At 41.1% G+C, this 20,566-nt stretch overlaps 1 protein-coding gene across 1 annotated transcript; it reads right to left on the bottom strand.

Annotated features, from left to right (window-relative positions):
- Window positions 1–1,962: 1,962 nt before the first annotated feature.
- RPA2 (replication protein A2) lies at window positions 1,963–18,277 on the bottom strand. The gene is made up of 9 exons (XM_055332392.1): window positions 18,124–18,277; window positions 17,777–17,883; window positions 12,934–13,035; window positions 12,690–12,803; window positions 10,420–10,494; window positions 9,648–9,764; window positions 4,090–4,197; window positions 3,814–3,908; window positions 1,963–2,675 (listed from the first exon to the last, which is right to left on the bottom strand). Exons 1-9 carry the CDS (start codon window positions 18,131–18,133, stop codon window positions 2,591–2,593), a joined length of 813 nt encoding a protein of 270 aa, XP_055188367.1. The 5' UTR covers window positions 18,134–18,277; the 3' UTR covers window positions 1,963–2,590.
- Window positions 18,278–20,566: the final 2,289 nt, after the last annotated feature.

Raw genomic sequence — 20,566 nt, forward strand, 5'->3', positions numbered from 1 at the left:
AAGGGGCGCCTGTGTGGCTCAGTTGGTTAAGCAGCTGCCTTTAGCTCAGGTCATGATGCAGGGGTCCTGGGACCAAGCCCTGCATTTGGCTCCCTGGTTAGTGGGGAGTCTGCTTCTCCCTCTGCCCCCACCCCCACTTGTGTGCTCTCTCTTGCTCTCAAATAAATAAATAAAATCTTAAAACAAAAATCTAAAAAAAAAAAAAAAGGGAAAAAACCCCCAAATTTATTCATATACATCAGACACTATTTCTTATTGGCCCTTTTATAGTTAAACCTGATAAATACTATTTCCCAAGGCACCTAATTTCCCCATCAGTATACCTAGAGAAAGACTCTCCTGAGAACAAGCTGGAATCATTGCTTGGCTGTGATAAATGCAGGAGCCTCCTGCTCAAGCACGGTAAAGGCTCTAGAAGGCTGGCGTTTCATTCTGCTGAGGAGGGCCTGCCTGTGCTCAGCCTCACAGGCCTCTGTGGTGCTCAGAAATCTTATGCACATCTTATGCAAGGCTACGTAAATGCCAAGATGGCAGGGAATACAGCACTGCTAAGCAGCCACTCTGTGCTACTGGGAATGTGGAACCAGCAAATCCAATGATATTACTTATTTTGCTTTGTATTCCTAGTACTCAACAAATACGTGTTGAATTATTAATTAGTCTGTAACTGCTGAATCATCAAATTCAAAATCAAAAGACTTCTATCCAGAATTACTCTGTTGCCTTGCCCATTTGAGACTGCTAGAGAACTAGATGTCAACCACTCATAAAAGTATCCTATGCATTCAAAATTCAAATTCATGGATGATTTTTTAAAAAAGATTTATTTATATTGAGAGAGCAAGCATGCACAGTGGGGAGGAGCAGAAGGAAAGGGAGAGGGACGCCTGTGTGGCTTGGCGGTTGAGCGTCTACCTTGGGCTCAGAGTGTGATCCCAGAATTATGGAATTGAGTCCCAAAGCAGGCTCCTATAGGGAGCCTGCTTCTCTCTCTGCCTATGTCTCTGCCTCTGTGTGTCTCTCATGAATAAATAAAATCTTAAAAAAAAAAAAAAAAAAAAAGGAGGGAGAGAAAAATCCAAGCAGACTCAGATCTGAGCGTAGAGCCCAATGTGGGGCTCAATCTCACAACCCCTAGATCTTGACCTGAGCCGAAACCAAGACTTGGACACTTAACCAACTACACCACCCAGACACCCCCAAAATGTATGATTTTTTTTAAACCTGTTTTTAGCCAGTACCTTTTCTTTCAGGATATAATCAAGGATGGACAAACCTGTAGGTAAACATATTGGCTGACTGACTTCTTAAGCATCAATATAGCTCCCTAGATAGGAACTGTTCTTCGGGTACAGAAACAACCACCAGACTGTTGTTCACTTTTAGAAACTGGATGGTGGGCATTTTCCACATGGCTGCTAGTAGGTTTCATTTTGAAACAGGTTAGAGCAATTATAGAATTTTTATTTGCATGTTACATCTCATTAACTTACCTCAGAATTAGTTCTTTTATTCAAGATGTACCTTACATTCTGGAGTTGTCAGAAACATCTTTGAGCTAGTTTGCTCTCTCGTAAGAAATAGAACTGATTAAGCTCACCAAAGGCTGCAGGCCTTTGGATAGTCTCATCTCGAGGTTAAATGATAGATATTCAATTCAGTTATGTGACCATAAATTGCTAGAGTCAAGATTAAGGTTCACTTTATAACCTCTACTAATGGCAATGGTAGATACTTTACAAACCTTATTTTGCTCAATCTTCACGACACACCTATGAGGAAATGACACAGTTCTCTTCATAAATAAGGAAATGGGAGGCCTTTAGAACTGACGTAGTCTACCCAAGATCCTAATATGGGAAAGCCAAGATATCAAACCCAAGTCAAGCTATGCTACACATCTCAGATTATAAAGGTATTAATTATACCATCTTAGGAATAAAAAAAAAACATTTCCACAGATTCTGCAATAGAACTTTTATTAAACATATGGATTTTGTATGAAATCGAAATATTTCTTTCTCCCCTCTCCCCTCATGAGGTCACGACTCTAGAACTTCATGTTCATAAAAACACACTTTTGGCAGCAGTCATGACAAGGTGAAGGAAAGTGCAATTCTGAAAATAATACCATATAGCCAACTAAAGGGGGGAACAAAACCAGGCAGAGGTTAGCAGGTTTTTTGGCTAGCTCTCTGCTGAAGGCCCTAGTTCTGCTCATCTTCTCTCAACAGGGAACGTTATAGGAACAGAAACTCCTGAGTATTCTTTAATTAATACTGCCCAACTCTCTTGGTAGTATGTCTCTCCCACTTCCATCAATCCTGATGTTGTAAATGGCTGATTCGTAACTTTAAGAAAGTCCACCCAGGTTTATATTCTCATCAACTGCCCAAAATTGAGCTTCATAAAAACAAAAATAAAAACAAAAAGCCAGAGCACTAAGTTTCAAAAGGATGTTAAATGAGACCCTTTCTAGATGAAACCTACTCCCTAGAAGTCAACTGACCAAACATATGCACAGTTGGAGACAACAGATTATGAAATCTGGTCCAGCTGGAAAATACCTGGAGTACTCAATTAGATCCAGTTAGTCTGCATCTGTGGATTTAAAATGATCATCATCCACAGTGGAATAGATGTGGCCCTCATTGCTAAGAAAATCCACAGCTTGCCTAGAAAGAAAGAAAGAAAGAAAAAAAAAGGCTCATTATCAAACTGATGCAGAAGAAAGTAAACTGTCTTTTGGGTATGGCCAAACACAGATTTTGCTCACAGGGGACTCTTGCGGGGAGAAGTGCAAGTAAAATTGCAAAACTGAAACAATGCATGGAGACAATAGCTAACAGAGCTGCCCTGGACCCCCTCTACCAAACGGTATAAAGGCAAGAAAATACAGCCTAACTCAAATGCCAATCTATGCAAATTGAAACAAGAATCTAAGAATATAGTCTGCATGCACATAAAACTCCTAGTATAAACACCTATTTTTCAAAGTTCCTCCTCCCACCAACCCTCTGGGAAGTAAAGTTGAAGGACATAAAGGAAAGGCCTTTTCCAGAAACAATAGAACACCTTCATACCCTTTAAGGCTCTCAGGATCAGTATTAGTAACATGTTTAATAATATTAATAGTATTAACTGCCTATTTAATAACAGCAATAATTTACAGAGCAACTACTACATGACAGTGTTTCTGTACCTCATCATCACTGGAACTCTGAGATATGAATTAATATCTTCATTTTATAAAACAGGAAATGAAATCAGACCCAAGCCTTTCTTTTCTGTGTAAACCTAGAGTATCAAGTTACACTAACAAGTAACTATCGCATGCACCAAAATACTCTGCTTGTTTGATTCTTTCATCAGGATCAGGAAGCTGCTTGTCTAACATGGAAACAGAAGATGTTGGAAGGACGCTCTATGGTTTCAGGTTCAGACAGTCAAACGCACATCTCCACAGTGGAAACAGTAACACCAATGGGACTATACATGTGAGGACCAGGAGCTAAAGATCTCACTCCTCCAGGTCAAATTTTACCTGGTCAACTTTGACAAAATTATATCCCTTGCCCATAATGGTAATCACTGTTTGTTAAATGAACAAGTTAATCAGTGATGTGACGGGAAGCACCATCATTGTGAGTTCTTTTTTTATGTTTCCATGACTGAACAACTTCCCTTCTGTCAATGAGACTGCAGCTGACAGTTCTATTTTTATTTTTAATTCACTTCTCATTATCAGGAAACCCTGGTGAGTTGAAATGGGTACAATTCTAGAGCTCCAGTTGATAGAAACCAAATACTCACTTAATTGAGGCTACAGACATGTGTTGAAGCTGGTTCTTGAGATCCTGAAAGTTTAATCCTTCAGGTCTTGGACAAGCCTTAATCAAATTCAGCACCTGAAGATTCAATTCAAATGAGAAATATTTTAGCAACTACTCTGAATCAACTTCTTTATGTAAACCTGAGACCCTTTATGAGAAAGAAATGGTTCAGGTCCTTAACCTTAGAAACTCATTAGGGAAGTAACAAATTTAAGACTGCCTGTGTCTTGAATTTTTGGAGCCACACAGTGTTTACCTGGTTTTGGGCCACAGTGAGGCCATTTGCTGGGATGGAGCTATTCCCACCAAAGTTTCCTGTTTCACCCATTCCTGGATTGCTGATAGGTGCTCTCCCTGCTGGGGGCTGAATTAAGAAAGAAGTTCACAGTATTAGAAAATTTACCAATTTAAACACAGTCCTTGTTATTGTTAGATAGCCTGTTGATTAAGCAGCTCACAAAAATAATTTAAGCCATTCTCCCAATAACAATTGCTTACACTGGAAAGGATGACTATCATCATTAACAAGTATTTCAAGGGAAGATAAAGTGACTCTTTGAAGCACAGAATATCAGAGAGAAAGGTACCTCTCAGCTCCTTATTTTTGCTGAGGGGAACCAGAGAAAAACTAGCATTGAGAAGAAAATTACCTGGAGATTTGCTATAATAGTCTTTATTTATCCTTAGTACTTTATTATTCAAATGTGCACTTATTTATTTATGGCTTGTTTTTACCTTCTCCCTCTGCCTGTGTCTCTGTCTCTCTCTCTCTCATGAAAAAATAAATAAAATATTTAAAAATAAATAAATAATTATTTAATAAAAAATCTTTATTATTGAAGTATAGTTGACACACAAGGTTATATTAGTTTCAGGCGTATAACATAGGGATTCAATAATTCTATACATTACTGGATGCTCACCAAGCTGTATTCACCCATTTCTTTTTCTTCCAAAGATTCATTCATTCATTCATTCTTCATTCATTCATTATGATAGACATAGAGAGGGAGAGAGAGAGAGGCAGAAACACAGGAGGAAGAAGCAGGCTCCATGCAGGGAGCCCGATGTGGGACTCGATCCCGGGACTCCAGGATCGCGCCCTGGGCCAAAGGCAGGTGCTAAACCGCTGAGCCACCCAGGGATCCTCTGTATTCACCCATTTCACTCACTGCCCTCTCAAGCATTTACTGTCACCTAGGCATGAAGCATGACAGAGAGAGGAAAAAAAGATGGTTCCCATGACTCTGTTATTCTTTTTTTATCACCAAATTTTTAAGAACAGCAGACTATAATCACTGTTTCCATTTCACTTCTCCTTAATGACTCTCTAGCCCACTACTATTTGGACGCTCACTACTGAATATACTTCTGCAACCTCTTACGAAGTCACCAATGACTTTTCTTTTTTTTTTTTTTTTTAAGATTTTTTACTTATTTGTTTATTCATAGAGACACAGAGAGAGAGAGAAGAGGCAGAGATACAGGTAGAGGGAGAAGCAGGCTCCATGCAGGGAGCCTGACCCGGGTCCCCAGGATCACACCCCGGACTGCAGGCGGCGCTAAACCGCTACACCACCGGGGCTGCCCCCCAATGACTTTTCCTTTTTTTTTTTTTTTTCTATGTTTGGAATTCCTAGTTCAATTTCTTTTTTTTTTTAATTTTTATAAATTTATTTTTTATTGGTGTTCAGCCAATGACTTTTCAACCAACATACCCAACAGTCTCAGAAAGACACACTGACCACACTCCTCTCGGAATGTACCCATCCCTTCATAGGCTTCTTGAAGGCATGTTCTTCTGGTTCTCCACTTAACCTCTCAAACTGTACCTTCTCAGTATCTCTTACCAGCTTTTCTCTCTCCCTATCTCCCCAAAGGCTGACAGCTCCCCCAGGATTCCATCCCAGAGCTCCTCCTAAGGCCAAATTCTTGTTCCCAGCCATTGACTGGATACATCCACCTAGCCCTCTCACATACTCTGAAGTAAGATTATGACCCTCCCCAAATCTGCTTGCCCTGCTCCATTCCACCTCAGTGAGTAAAAGCTAACCCCATCCCACAGACTCCAGTTGTCTGGGAGTCCATTCACTTACCTCCCACAATCTGTCACCACAGCCTATCACACAAGCTCCAGCGTAGGTCAAGTCCACCCTCCTTATCCTGGCCTCCCAGTGGCCTCTCAGCCACTAGTCTCTCTGACTCGGGTCAACCCTCCTTTGCTACCTCCTTTGCTGTTCAGCTTCAGATCACATCCCTCCTCTGCTGGAAAGCTTTCAGGTGGCTCCCCCTGCCTGTGAAAATAATAGAAACCTACACATTCGAGACCTACCACAACTAGATGTCAAAAATCTCTATTTGACTGTTCTTTTTTTTTTAAGATTTTATTTATTTATTCACGAGACACAGAGAGGCACACAGGCAGAAGGAACAGCAGGCTCCCTGTGGGAACCCTGATGCAGGACTCGATCCCAGGACCCTGGGATCATGACGTGAGCCAAAGGCAGACACTCAACCACTGAGCCACCCAGGCATCCCTCAGACAGTTCCTTTTTTGACACACTTCACTCCCCAGCGGCACCTGGACTTCTTGCCAACTATAAACATGCCTCTGATTCGAACATGTTGTTCCCTGTCTGGAATGCCCTTCCTCTCATCTGCCTGGGAAACACTGACTTCTCATCCTTCAAAGCCCAACTTAATTGCCACTGCCTTTGTAGAGCTTTCTGACAAGCCCCAAACCAAGTCAGCCGTGTTCTTCCTTCTCAGCTCCCCCAGCATTTGGTCCATTCCCTCTCACAGCAGTCATTACACTGTTGGCCTGGCACTTCCTGCCACCAGCCTCTCCACCTTCATACTGTGTCTGGTCTGGTGCAGTACGTGTTCCATGCTTTATCCACTGAACTGAATGAATAGGATGATACAACATTATATGTGTTAAGTACCTATACCAGATATAAGAACACTGTGGAAGCTCATTAGGAGAAATCCCATCTAGTCAGGAGATGCATTCATTCCATAAATGTTCATTAAATGCCTACTGTTTGGAATAAATAAAACACCAGTCATGGTCCCCTGTTTTCAAGCTAAACACTGCCTTCACACTGCCTGCTGATTAGACAGAAGCCTCACATTTTATGATCCAATAATACTGAACTGAATGCTGTTTCTTATCTCGACACTGCTTAAAGTGGCTCATGTCCTGGTAACCCCACCTCATGTATCCTTTAGGACTTGGTTTAGGCATCACCTCCTCCAAGGGTCTTTTTTTTTTTTTTTTTTTTTAAGATTTATTCATGAGAGACACAGAGAGAGGTAGAGACACAGAGAGAGGGAGAAGCAGGCTCCATGCAGGGAGCCTGATGCCTGATGTGGGACTTGATCCTGGGACTTCAGGATCACGCCCTGGGCTGAAGGGAGGCGCTCAACCACTGAGCCACCCAGGGATCCCTCAAGGGGTCTTTCTTGATGTCAAGGTTTCAAAGCACCCTGTGCTTGCCACTTATCCTGCATTTATGATTAAGTGATCTGAATCTCCAAAGCTCAAATACAAACTCTTTGCAGGAAAGAGGTGTTTTGCTTTGAAGATGTTTATTTATTTGAGAGAGAGCACAGAGGGAGAATGAGAGGGATAAGTGGACTCCTAGCCATAGCCAAGTAGAGAGCCTTACATGGGCCCAATCCCAGGATGCTGAGATCATGACTGGGTCCAAAGGCAGACACCTAACTGACTGAACCACCCAAGTGCCCCAGGGCGTTTTGTTTACTCCTCAATATAACTGTCGATATTCCCAGTTTCCACTCCCTAACTACACATTCTCACTTTGAAATCATTTTTATGAAATATGTGATACATACACATATATCATTAAGTATTGTAATAAATACCCTAAACCTTCTATGCAATTCCATTCTTTTTAACCCACTTTCCCCATCCTCTATCAAAGTCTCCCTTTTGAAAATCCAGGTTTCCAAATCCAATAGCAGACTTCTCTCATCACCTTTCCTGACTTCAAGGCAGCATTCTACAATTGATCACCATCCCCTCCTTCCTAAAATACTATTTATTTATTTGTTTGTTTGATCACCATCCCCTCCTTCCTAAAATACTATTTATTTATTTGTTTGTTTTTTTTAAAGATTTTATTTATTTATTCATGATAGAGAGAGAAAGAGACAGAGACACAGGCAGAGGGAGAAGCAGGCTCCATGCAGGAAGCTCGACGTGGGACTCGATCCCGGGACTCCAGGATCATGCCCGGGCCGAAGGCAGGCACTTAAACCACTGAGCCACCCAGGTTGCCCTCTAAAATACTTTTTATTTATTTTTTTTTTTTAAATACTTTTTAAAGCATATCCTACAGAATCACATTTCCTGGTTTCTTCCTGCCAGTTGGCAACTTTTTTGACTTCTAGTGGCTTCTGTTCTACTCCAGACTTCTAAAGGTTAGTGTGTCCCAGAGCTTAGGTCTCTCTGACCTCTTACCTCCCCAGCTATCTCATCTCATCCAAGGCTTTAACTCCCAAAGTTTGGTCTCTAGCCCTAACCTCTCCATTGGAACCCACTTCTACACATTCAACCATCCATTCTGTTCTCCACTTGGATATCTGACACCTCATACTTGCTAAGTCCAAAAGAACTCTGGATTTTACCCTTCAAATGTGCTGGCTTCATTTAGTTGCTCAAGCCCTGAACATAGAAGTCATTTTTGAACCCTCCCTCTTTATATCCTGTATGTAACCCACCAAGAAGTCTACCTTCAAAATATGTCAAAATCCAACCACCTTTTATCTCAGCTGTTGCTATCAATCCTAAATTAATTATCTTGCTATTTCTAGTGCCTCATAATCTATACTCCATACATCAGCCCAGCCTAAGTGAATTTTTTAAAAACTCAAGACCATGTCACTCCTTAGTTAAGACCTGCCAAAGGCCTAGAATAATAATTGGTACATACCAGGCTCAATAAATATCTCTCAAAGGAAGGAATGAATTTCTCTCTGTATCCCCAGTGCTTACCAAATTGTTTGGTACAGAATAGGATGCAATAGCATCCTTAGTGGCTCATGAGTTCTCCAGCCTCTCCTACGCTATAACCAATAAACTTCCAACCTGAGACCAGAATAATCAAAGGACATTTTTTTTTAAAAAGTAGGCTCCACAACCAATATGGGGCTCAAACTCACAACCCTGAGATCAAGTCACATGCTCTACCAACTGAGCCACCCAGGCGCCCCAATCTAAAGACATTCTGTTTTTTTTTGTTTGTTTGTTTGTTTGTTTTTAAAGACATTCTAATACAAGAATAAACAAACCCTCTGTGGTCATAGACAGACTGGCCAAATGGAATTCACACAGCAGAAAATAATGCTGAGAAATTTCAATGTGATGCAAGAAAGATAACTTCAGGAAGAAAATAATGGTGCATCGTTTTAGCCAACGGGTTAGAAGAAAAGCAGTAAAATGCCATCCTACTTGGGATTTTTCTGAATATAATCCTGGAGCCAAGTGCTCAGCCTATATAATTATGTGTCTACACTTAAAGATTGTCTTAGGCCTCAGCCTTCCAAGTCAGTGGGGTCAGAGGAACTTGTAATTCTGAAAAAAACATGAGTGCTTCCTTTGGAATAAAATAACATGGCAAAGTTCATGAAGAAAATGTTCTGCAGACTGACTGAGGCCTCTCTTCTGGCTCAACCTTCAAAACGTTAAGAAAATCAAAGCCCCCAACCCCTCCAAATCAAAGCCAGAGCACAGTGGATGTCTATGTTCTTCCAGAGAGGAGGAAAAATTCTGAGAGTAAAGTCGCTCACCTGGCTGTAAGATTTGCTCAGGATCATGTGTGCATTGACAACTTCCAGAATATGTGTGGTAAACTCATTCATATCCTCCAGAGGCATGATCTTAAAGGCTACAAGGCTTTTTTTGTTCTATTAAAATAAAGAGAAAAATGGGAATAAAGGACAAGCACATTAAAATCAACCTCAGGTTAAAACACTGTGGCACTTGTCTTGGTTATATTTTGTCAATATAGAAAAAATGTGTTATGTACTTAAATTTTTTAACTCAAGGTTAACCCTAATATAGTCATTAATGGGACAAAAAAAACAAAACAAAAAAACAAAACCAGCTCAGAGTTCAGTAATTTGCCTAAGGTTATACAACCAAGCAGAGTATAGTCTCCTGAACTCCGAATCCAGTGTCCTCCCTTTTACCCCTAGTGGATGCCACGGATGGCAATTATAGGCAGGGATCCTGTTCTTTCTCTACCATTCCATTAGTAGTAGTTGTTGTTTTTTTTAAGATTTTATTTTTATAAGTAATCTCTATACCCAATATGGGCTTAGAACTCAACCTGGAGATCAAGAGCTGCATGCTCTTCTGACTCAGCCAGGCATCCCTCTGTTAGTTTTATATTAAGCTAAAGACCCATTATTTCTCTTTGAAGAGAATAACGAAGTAATTTCAATCTAACTCCCATTTAACATAAAGACTTGGTTCAATCTTAAGTATCCTAAACTCAGGAATGATTCCAGAAATTGCCTCATGTAAATATATTTTAATTATTATTTCTTCTGACTTTACCTGAAAAGATCGCAGATGGCCAGCCACTTTCACATATGTCTCTGGAGGAACCACTGTGTTTTCACTGCTGGCATCCTAAAAAATAAATACAAACCCATCACATTAAGGTTTTAGGGATGCCAGTGAAATTTTAAAAATGCTCAATTAAAAAAAAAATCTGCTAAATTATATATGGAAAGAGAGCATTATATAGTAAGAGCACAAAAGAATCCTCATGTGGCACTAACTAGTTTGCCTGCCTTTTAGAATTTACCTTTTTAAAAAATCAGACATTAGAATAGAAAGGCTTCTACAGACAACTTCCAGTTCCAAATTCCTATGTTATGTACATCATCAAAAAACACTTTGTGACAGTATATACATTTCTCTATCACCAGCTATGTATCATAAATATACCATGGTTTAATAGTGCTCTATTGCTTGCATTTTGAAAATTATTTTTTATTTTTTTAAAGACTATTTATGGGCAGCCCGGGTGGCTCAGCGGTTTAGCACCTGCCTTTGGCCCAGGGCATGATCCTGGGGTCACGGGATCGAGTCCCGAGTCGGGCTCCCTGCATGGAGCCTGCTTCTCCCTCTGCCTGTGTCTCTGCCTCTCTCTCTTTCTCTCTCTCTGTTTCTCATGACTAAATAAATAAATAATCTTAAAAAAAAAAAAAAAAAAAGGGATCCCAGGGTGGCGCAGCGGTTTGGCGCCTGCCTTTGGCCCAGGGCGCGATCCTGGAGACCCGGGATTGAATCCCACATCGGGCTCCCGGTTCATGGAGCCTGCTTCTCCCTCTGCCTGTGTCTCTGCCTCTCTCTCTCTCTCTCTCTGTGACTATCATAAATAAATAAAAAAATTTAAAAAAAATATTTAAAAAAAAAAAGACTATTTATTTGGGAGAGTCAGCACAGTGGTAGGGAAGGGGTGGAGGGAGAAGGAGAAGCAGATTCCCTGCTGAGCAGGGAGCCTGATGCAAACTCAGTCCCAGGACCCTGGGATCATGACTTGAGCTGAAGTCCCAGGGGAAAAAAATTTTTTTTAAAGATTTGAAGGGGCACATGAATGGCTCAGTTGATTAAGCGTCTGCCTTTGGCTCAGGTCATGATCCCAGGATCCTCCCTCTCCCTCCTGCTTGTGCACACTCTCTCTCTCAAATAAATAAAAAAGGATCGGGGGGGGGGGGGGAGGAGGGCACAGGCCAGTGAGGAAAGGGGAGAGGGAGAGGGAAGCCAACTCCCTGCTGAGTGCAGAGCCCAATTTGGGGGCTCAATCTCACAACCCTGAGATCATGACTTGAGCCTAAACCAAGAGTCTGACACTTAACCAACTGAGCTACCCAGGTGCCCCTGAAATTGTTTAATTTTTTATTATAATAAACAATGCTATGATCAACATTCTTACAACTGAATCTCAGCATACATCTTTAATTATTTCCTTAATGTAAACTTCTAGCAGTGGAGTGCTAGATCAACATTTTTATGATGGATGATTTTGATCACCAGTTAATTTTTTTTTAAAGATTTTATTTATTTATTCATGAGAGACAGACAGACAGACACACAGGCAGAGGGAGAAGCAGGCTCCATGAAGAGAGCCCGATGTGGGACTCGATCCGGGGTCTCCACCTGAGAGCTGAGCCACCTGGGCTGCCCTCACCAGCTAATTTTTGAGGTAGGTTTTATCAGTTCATACTCAAACCATCAAGGTCGAATGGTATCCATTTCCCTAAACAATGACAAATCATTCATCAAATATTTAGTAAGTACCTACTAAGTGGCAGAGGCACTGTGCTACCTACCACTCTTATCAGAAGTGGATGCTGTCATTCTTTTTTTTCTATGCTAAATTAATAAATTAAAAATGGTGGGCCACCTGGGTGGTTCAGTGGTTAAGTGTCTGATTCTTGATTTAGGTTCAGGTCATGATAGCTGGGTTGTGAGATCAAACCCTGTGTGGAGACTGCTTCAGATCCTCTCTCTCCCTCTGCCTCTGTCCTACTACTCCTTCCTTCTCTAACAAATCAAAACAACAAAAAATCCTGTTTTCACAGTTTGTATTCTATTGTCTCTGTCACTTGCCTTTTAACTTTGCTTTTAGTATAGTAGGGTTTGGAACATTTTAAACTTCTATGAAATCAAATGTAGTAACTTTTCATTTTAGGGTTTCTGCCTTTGATGCCTTGCTTATAAATTATTTTTATACTAAGAAATTAAAAAGACTAAAAAAGATCCCCATCTCCAGAGTCCCAAAGTAAGACCACTCTAATTCAAAAATAACTGCTTACGTCTGTGTCAACCCATTGGCGAACATCCATGGGTGCAGCTGTCATGTCATCTATTTTGTATACAATGTTGGTTGGGGCCTTCTCTGTGTGTCTGATTATACCCACAATAGTGACCTAGATCAGAAGGGAAAAAAAAGTTTGGTTTTCCTGGAAACTAAAACAACATTTATGTATTTTTAAATAAATAACTTTTATTTCATTTTTCATATGATGAAGTATCTCTTCCATGACCTATTTTACTTACCTGTGAAATCTCAACATTCCCAATTTTGAACATTTCATCAACTAGAGTGGCAGAGAGCAGCTGAGATATGGTACAGGGTACAATGTGTTGGGCTCGGGCTCTCTGAAAATAAAAAATATGTATAAATTCAATTAAGAAAATAATATTACCACCCATTAACACCTTTCATGTACCAAGCACTTTACAATTTTAGTATATGTGCTGCTGAAGCAAGCACAGCACTCTACATACATAACACTGAATCTTCAGAATGAATGTCATCACCCTTGCTTCACAGAGATGAAAACCAAGGTCATATAGCTAACACATACCACATTTTTGAATTCAAACTAGGTGTGCCTGACTCCAAAGCTCCTTATCAGTGGTTAAATTTTTTGGCACTATGGATTCACTAGAACAAACAAGCCAGAGTGGCGACAACATAAGGAAGGATGACCTGACCTGCTTTTGGAAAAAAAAAATTTTTTAAAGATTTTTAAAATTTATTCATTTGAGAGACAGATACACAGAGAGAGAGCATGTGAGCAGGGGGAGGGGCAAAGGGAGAAGGAGACTCCCCATTGAGCAGGGCCCATAAGGGCCTCCATCCCAGGACGCCAAGATCATGACCTGAGCTGAAGGCAGATGCTTAACCATCTCTGAGCTACCCAGGCACCCCTGGAATAAAACAAACTTCAGTTTTAGGATGAAGGCAAGCTGGAAGTGGCTACTACTAATTACTTTAGGTGGTATTTGGAAAGGGTTCGAGAAATGGCTAGCAGAGACAGAGTTTTAGAGTTGCTCTAAATCTTGTAATAAAATGTAACAAAAGTTAGATGTATAGCTTTCTCTTAAGGACAGATGCTCTCAAGATTGGATGGAAGTCTGGGGAAAATGGGATAAAGGCTTGGCCACACTGGACATCTTAAAGGGAAAGGACACAATGTGTTGAGCAAAAGAATGTCTAATGAGGACACTGAAATCCAATCCAAAAGCAGCCTTAAAAAAAAAAAAAAAGGCAGCCTAACAACAGTATAAACTCTTATTGTCACCTGCCACTGGCCAGGGCTTGTGTCATGGCATAAAGATAAAAAAAAAGTAATAAGATTTGCCCTCAACACACTCCTACCTAATGGAGGTACAACAAACCTAGTATCGATATACCATAGAATGAGATGCACTACATGGGACCCCAAAAAACGTATTTGCACTTTCAAGAAGTAGCATTCATGCTCTACCTTGAAATATGAAAACACTGACAGTGAAAATAACAGTAAGGGATAAGCATTACAGGCTAAGGGTAAATATGCACTCTTACAAACTCACTTAGGAAATAACTACAAGGAAGACAATGCATGGTGGATTAAAAATTAGAGTTCTTCCTGTCAAAAACCAAGAACTTGATAGCTATTCTACATGTAAGACAGAATATAATGGAATCTTGGCACTCAGGGATTTAGCAGTTACAGCCTTGTCCTGAAGGTCCATGATACTAGCAACATTTCCTTCTGCTGAAGCATAAATTTGAATGATGAGCATTGCCAGGATGGTATAACGTAAGCCCTGCCAATTACCAGCACAAGTCACAAAAGGCTTGAGGGTTAAGATTATGGCTTTATCACTCAGGAGCAGTGTGCTCATGGTCATGTTTTTCAACTCATTTGGATCTTAGTTTTCTTATCTGTAAAACTAGGAATGATAAACTGATGAAAATTAAGTATATGGTATAGTACTTCAAATAATACCTGGCACATCATAAGAACTCAAAAAATGTTAGCAATTATTCTGTCAGTGTTCCTCGCTGTTTATATCTGCAATAGCTTTTAATAAGGATGCGAAAGAATCAATAAATGCTTTTCAATTTTACCTTATGGAATTTTATAAGTGAAGTTACATGTGATATTGGTATTTATAGACTGAAAATTTGCTGAGGTCATGTTTTAGCTCTCACTACTATATATTCCGTTTCCACTCACAGGTGAGATTTTCATTGTATTTTCAGCGTAAGAAAACTAAGAACCACTACTGGGAACAGGAACAAGAACATGTGCTTTGGTGCCACACAGTCCTATGGACCTGTGTTCAATCCCAGCTCCATAGCCCTGGACATGCCACCACCTCTTCTGTCAAGTGGACATCCACCTTTCAAATTCTAAACAAAACATACAATGTATATAAAAATACTAATGCTGATTTCTACGTGTATTATGTATTCAACAAACATTATCATTCCTCAGTTAAAAAAAAATTACATATGGGTAATGCCTGAGGTGTTACCTATACCTTCAAATTTATCTCAAATCACAGATACTCGTTTTCTAACAAGCACCTATTATGATTGCAAGGAGTCCCTGGTTTGTTCCAAGAGATTCACAGAGTGTGCCAGGATAAGAATATTTAAATCCCTGGGTGGCACAGCGGTTTAGTGCCTGCCTTTGGCCCAGGGCGCGATCCTGGAGACCCGGGATCGAATCCCACATCGGGCTCCCGGTGCATGGAGCCTGCTTCTCCCTCTGCCTGTGTCTCTGCCTCTCTCTCTCTCACTGTGTGCCTATCATAAATAAATAAAAATTAAGAAAAAAAAGAATATTTAAATTAAAAATTATTTTCTAGCTGACTATGAATCACAGGTTACTCTGACAGCACTGTATGAAAACACCATTTTTATGGGTAAAAAGTGGTCAGTACTGAAAATTTCACATGGTTCAATAAAATGTAACAGGTTTACAGTAGATAGGAAACCTTTTAGATAGGGTGTTTATCTAATTTACTGTGGAAAAGGCACTAGATTTAAAAACAAAAGGATCTTGGTTTGAGTTTCCAGCTTATAACCATCATCACTCTCTTCTGAAAAGCTGTCTTAATACACAGTCCAAGTTAGGGATCTGAGAGAAAAATTCTATCAACTAGAATGAAGAAAACAGTCAAGCTTAGAAAAGATGAAAACCAATGGTCTAATTTTTGCTTTCTTCTTCACATCCTTAGGGAAGACAAAGAGTATGAGAGTCCCCTCTGGTCTTCCTGGGAAAAAGAAAACTGCAATAGAGAAGCTGCTCACCAGATTTTGGATTTGTGTCCCGTGTGTACTATCTAGTCCCACTTACTTACTAGCTATAGAAGCTTAGGCAGTCCCTCCATCTCCCAGAGCCTCTGTTGTTTAAGGAAGTAAACAATACCTTATGGAATGATTATATGAAATTGTATGAAAAATATAAAGCAACGTCCAAATGTATGGGAATTATCAATGAATTCTTTCCCACCGACACACACCCCTGAATTAACGGTTTAGGTAAACGCTTTTCAATCTGTATAAAAACCATAGAACCTGCTAATACTGAATCTCAACACCACATCTGAAGGACACCTAACAGAGTAGCCAAATCAACCTTGCATTTAAAGGATGAAATCAACAGTAGTTGTGAAATGCAAACTCATTTCTGAAAGGGTAAATAACAAGAATCTGGACATCTTTTTACAGATTGCTTCCCCATACATTACCTTATTTATGAATTCTCAGAACCACCCTGTGATTTAAGTAGTACTAGTACCAGTATCAGATGAGAAATACCAAGGGTCACAAGGTTCAAGTTGCGCCACTAAAGATACTGCCAGTGAGAAGGTGATTCTGGACACTATGTATTCTGGGTCCAACACTCGTGTTCTTTTTAACAAAAATATGTGGGATCAGGGGTGCCTGGCTGGCTCAGTCAGAAAAGCATGTGACTCAATCTACGGCCTCTATCACTGAGTTTGAGTCCCACGTTGGGTGTAGAGATTCCTTAAATAAAAACTTAAAAAAAAAAAGAAAACGAAAAAAGAAATCTGGGACCATTTATTCAAAGTGACTACAGGGCAGACACTTTATATATACCATAAACTAGAATATTAAGTCTCACAACAACCTGTAAGGTATGTATTATTAATCCCATTTAGGGGATCCCTGGGTGGCGCAGCGGTTTGGCGCCTGCCTTTGGCCCAGGGTGCGATCCTGGAGACCCGGGATCGAATCCCACATCAGGCTCCTGGTGCATGGAGCCTGCTTCTCCCTCTGCCTGTGTCTCTGCCTCTCTCTCTCTCTCTCTCTCTGTGACTATCATAAAAAAAAATAATAATAATAATAATCCCATTTAGTAGCATTCCCATCTGATTCCCAATGTTAAGAAATCTGCCCAATAAAACCCTGTAAGTAGTGTTGGAGCAATGGTAGCACATAGATCTATCCAAGAACATGCTCTTTCCACCGCTTTTTATCACTTCATTACATTTAATTTTAAAAAAAAATTAGGGCAACCCTGTCGGGACCCTTCTCACTTCTGAGAGCTTTCTCCGTGTTTCTGCTTCTATCACTTTGCTTTAAAAAAAAAAAAATCGAATACATGAAAAATGCAAAGTAGGCTAATACAAGTCCAGTTTTTCCACAAGACTGATTCATTAACTACATTGGTAAATTTCAAAATAAAGCCTATTCGGGATCCCTGGGTGGCGCAGCGGTTGGGCGCCTGCCTTTGGCCCAGGGCGCGATCCTGGAGACCCGGGATCGAATCCCACGTCGGGCTCCCGGTGCATGGAGCCTGCTTCTCCCTCTGCCTGTGTCTCTGCCTTTCTCTCTCTGTGACTATAATAAATAAATAAAAAAAAAATCAAAATAAAGCCTATTCAGCAGTGGAAGTGAATGTAGGAGAAAGTTCATTAAAAAAAAAAACAAAACAAACTTCTAGCACTTAATGCTAAGATTCGGTAGGGCAATAATTGCTAATTATCCAACCAGTTCAGGTTTGAAATCTTTCGCCGCATCAAGTTTCTCCCAGGGGTGTTAGGAGCTTCAAGACAGAAAGAAAGAAAACGAAATACTCTTTCAACCTACTGATTTCTTTTCAACCTGCGAAGGTGTCGGCGATCCAAAGCCCCCCGGGGACTGCGTGTAGCCGCCGGCTCCGCTAAAGGAGGAGCTGCTGTAGCTCTCAGATCCGCCTGGTTTGAAACGGCAGTATTAGTGCCCGCGCTGCTTCCCGAGCCTCTCTCTCGACACACCCAGGCCCCCTCACACTCCCCCCACGGCCAAGCACCCCCAGCACCGCGCTAACCTGTCCCACCGCCGTGCCCCGGCCCCCCGCCCCTTCGCCACACTGTGCCTCCTCCACTCCCACCGCCGCGCGCCTCTCACCGACCCCCGCCCTCTCGCTCTATCCTCCTTGCGACTCTCATGCTTACCGAACCACATCTCGGTCACTATTCCCTCAGGAAAGAGGTCCGCGACACTCCCGTCAGGTGGGCTCGCCGGACTCCTCAGAACCCTGTTGCGGCCGCAGTGCTAAGCGCACTTCCCGCTGGTGCCACAAACTCCTTCCCGCGAACGACGGAGCCAACCAGCGTCCAGAACGCTTCTGGGTTCAGCCAATCAATGCTCACGAACTCGTCGCTTTTTCCTGTCTTAAGAAAACGCGCACTCTGCTTCCGATGGGGCCGGAAGCCTCTACGGCCATTTTTACTAAGGGCAAAACAAGCTGCGCAGGCGGAAGCAAGGAGCGGCGAGAGGCTGATAGGGCCGTTTCTCAAAGTAACAACCAATCAAAATGACAATTACGAATCTCCGGCCGTATAATCCCCCTCCCGTGAACGACACTTTACGTCACTTCCTTTGTTCGGCGTCTTCCTTTTCCCGCCAAACTGTCACCAATCAGACGACGCCTTAATCTACACAGCCCCCCCCCCCCCGCAAAATTCTTGCTTCGGCGACTTCGCCTCGTCGTCGTGCGGCGCTTGCGCACTCGGTGACCTGGCCACGCTGTCTGCAAGGCACGTGGTGGGATTGCTAGTTCATTAGCAAAAAAACAAAACAAAAAGCCAGGTTGTCTTCGTTTGTTGGCATTCCCTCGTCCTGATTTTCCCCGGCGAGGCTGCAGTAACATACACCTCTCCCCCGGGACGCCCCTGCCCACCTCCTGTCCCCTCTGCCCCCGGGATTGTTTAAACCATCCTTCACGTAGCAGTGTTCTGTCCCTCCTGTAGAGAGAACACGTCGGTCAGCTCCTTCGCTAGATTGTTAGGCTCCCTCATGCCTCACTTATTTTGGTAAAAAGTGTGTATTGCTGCCTCTTTTGTTCGAAGTTATGTGCTGGTCAGGGGGATTCAACAGTGAATGAGATAGGTACGGTCCCTGGGTTTCTGGGCCATTTTATTTTTCGAAAACTGCAGGCCGTGTCTTAAATCACATTTAGCAACTCAGTCCGGTGAAGTGGATACCGCTACGGTCTCGGTTTTAACAAAGGAGGTAGCCGAGGCAACGAGATGCTAAGTGGTCTGATTTCATCCACCAGTGTAGTCGCTGTACCTTCCTGAACATTCTAGAATTGGGGCACAAACTCAAGTTGACATGTGAGTCAGGCAGGAAAACTGTAAATGTAGTAGGTTGGATAATAGAGGGGATTTTATTTATTTATTTATTTATTTATTTATTTATCTATTTTATTTATTTATTAATTTAATTTTTTTTTCTCCACGGTGACAAAAATAACCACACAAAATAACGACGAATAGCAACTGACAAGGAATATGTTCTGCTATATTTTTAGCAGACGCCAGAAATTTTGATTTTTATGTAAAAAGTTCTGAATTTTAAGTGCGGGTAAATTTAAAAATTTAAAAACACCATGTGGGCCAGAGAAAAGATATCTGTGGGCCAGACATAGCCTGCCTGCCACCCCTTACCTATGGAAATTCTGTAAACCTCCAAATCGAGATACAGCCAAGGACAGAAACCTGAGGCAAACATGAGTACGTTGTTATATTCAGGGTAAGGTGATTGAAATGTACATAGTCTAGCAAATAAGAGCATATTTATGATATATAGGATAAAATGTTTGAAATTAAGAGGATTCTGGGAAATCTAAGATGTGGATTTGCTTGGGGTAATTGGGTTCATTTGGGGTTAGATTAGTTATAAATTCAGCTGAGACGATCATACATTTAAGAATGAAGGAAATTATGGCAGGGCTTGTACAAAGAGTGTGACTAAAATTAAGGAGAGGGGGCAAGAAGCTGCAGCCCACATTGACCTCTCTTTTCCATAGGGATTTATATCACCGTATTTGTGGGATAGATGGTGGGGAGATCTTTTACCTGTGACCCACTTTCAGAGTTAGAGCTTCTTCTCTGTTCCCTGCTAAAGATTCCCCTAGGAGTTAAAAAGGATGTGTAACAAGTATTTTCTTATATAGGCTTTCCAAGGCTGAAGCTATCTGGTATCCAGGATGAGAGTGCTGGTAGGCCTATGTATTGTTTGAAGTTTTAATAATAATAAAAAGTTTTCAAAGAGAGAGAAAAAAAACCCACCAAAGAATATAAATGAAATGAAAATGTCTTAATTAAAATACTGCACAATGCAAAACATCGAAATAAGATTAATTAATTTCCTGTTTAATTTTCTCTACAATGAGATTTACTCACTTGTAATTTTTTTCATTTTTAATTTTACTAAGTCATTTTTATATGAGTCAATTCTTTCCTGGACAATTTTTTAAAAGATTTTTATTTATTTATTCATGAGAGACACACAGAGAGGTAGAGACATAGGCAGAGGGAGAAGCAGGCTCTCTTCAGGGAGCCTGTTCAGGGACTGGATCCTAAGACCCCAGAATCATGCCCTGAGCTGAAG

Source organism: Nyctereutes procyonoides, unplaced genomic scaffold, assembly GCF_905146905.1.
Source record: "Nyctereutes procyonoides isolate TBG_1078 unplaced genomic scaffold, NYPRO_anot_genome, whole genome shotgun sequence".
Classification (NCBI taxonomy): Eukaryota; Metazoa; Chordata; class Mammalia; order Carnivora; family Canidae; genus Nyctereutes; species Nyctereutes procyonoides.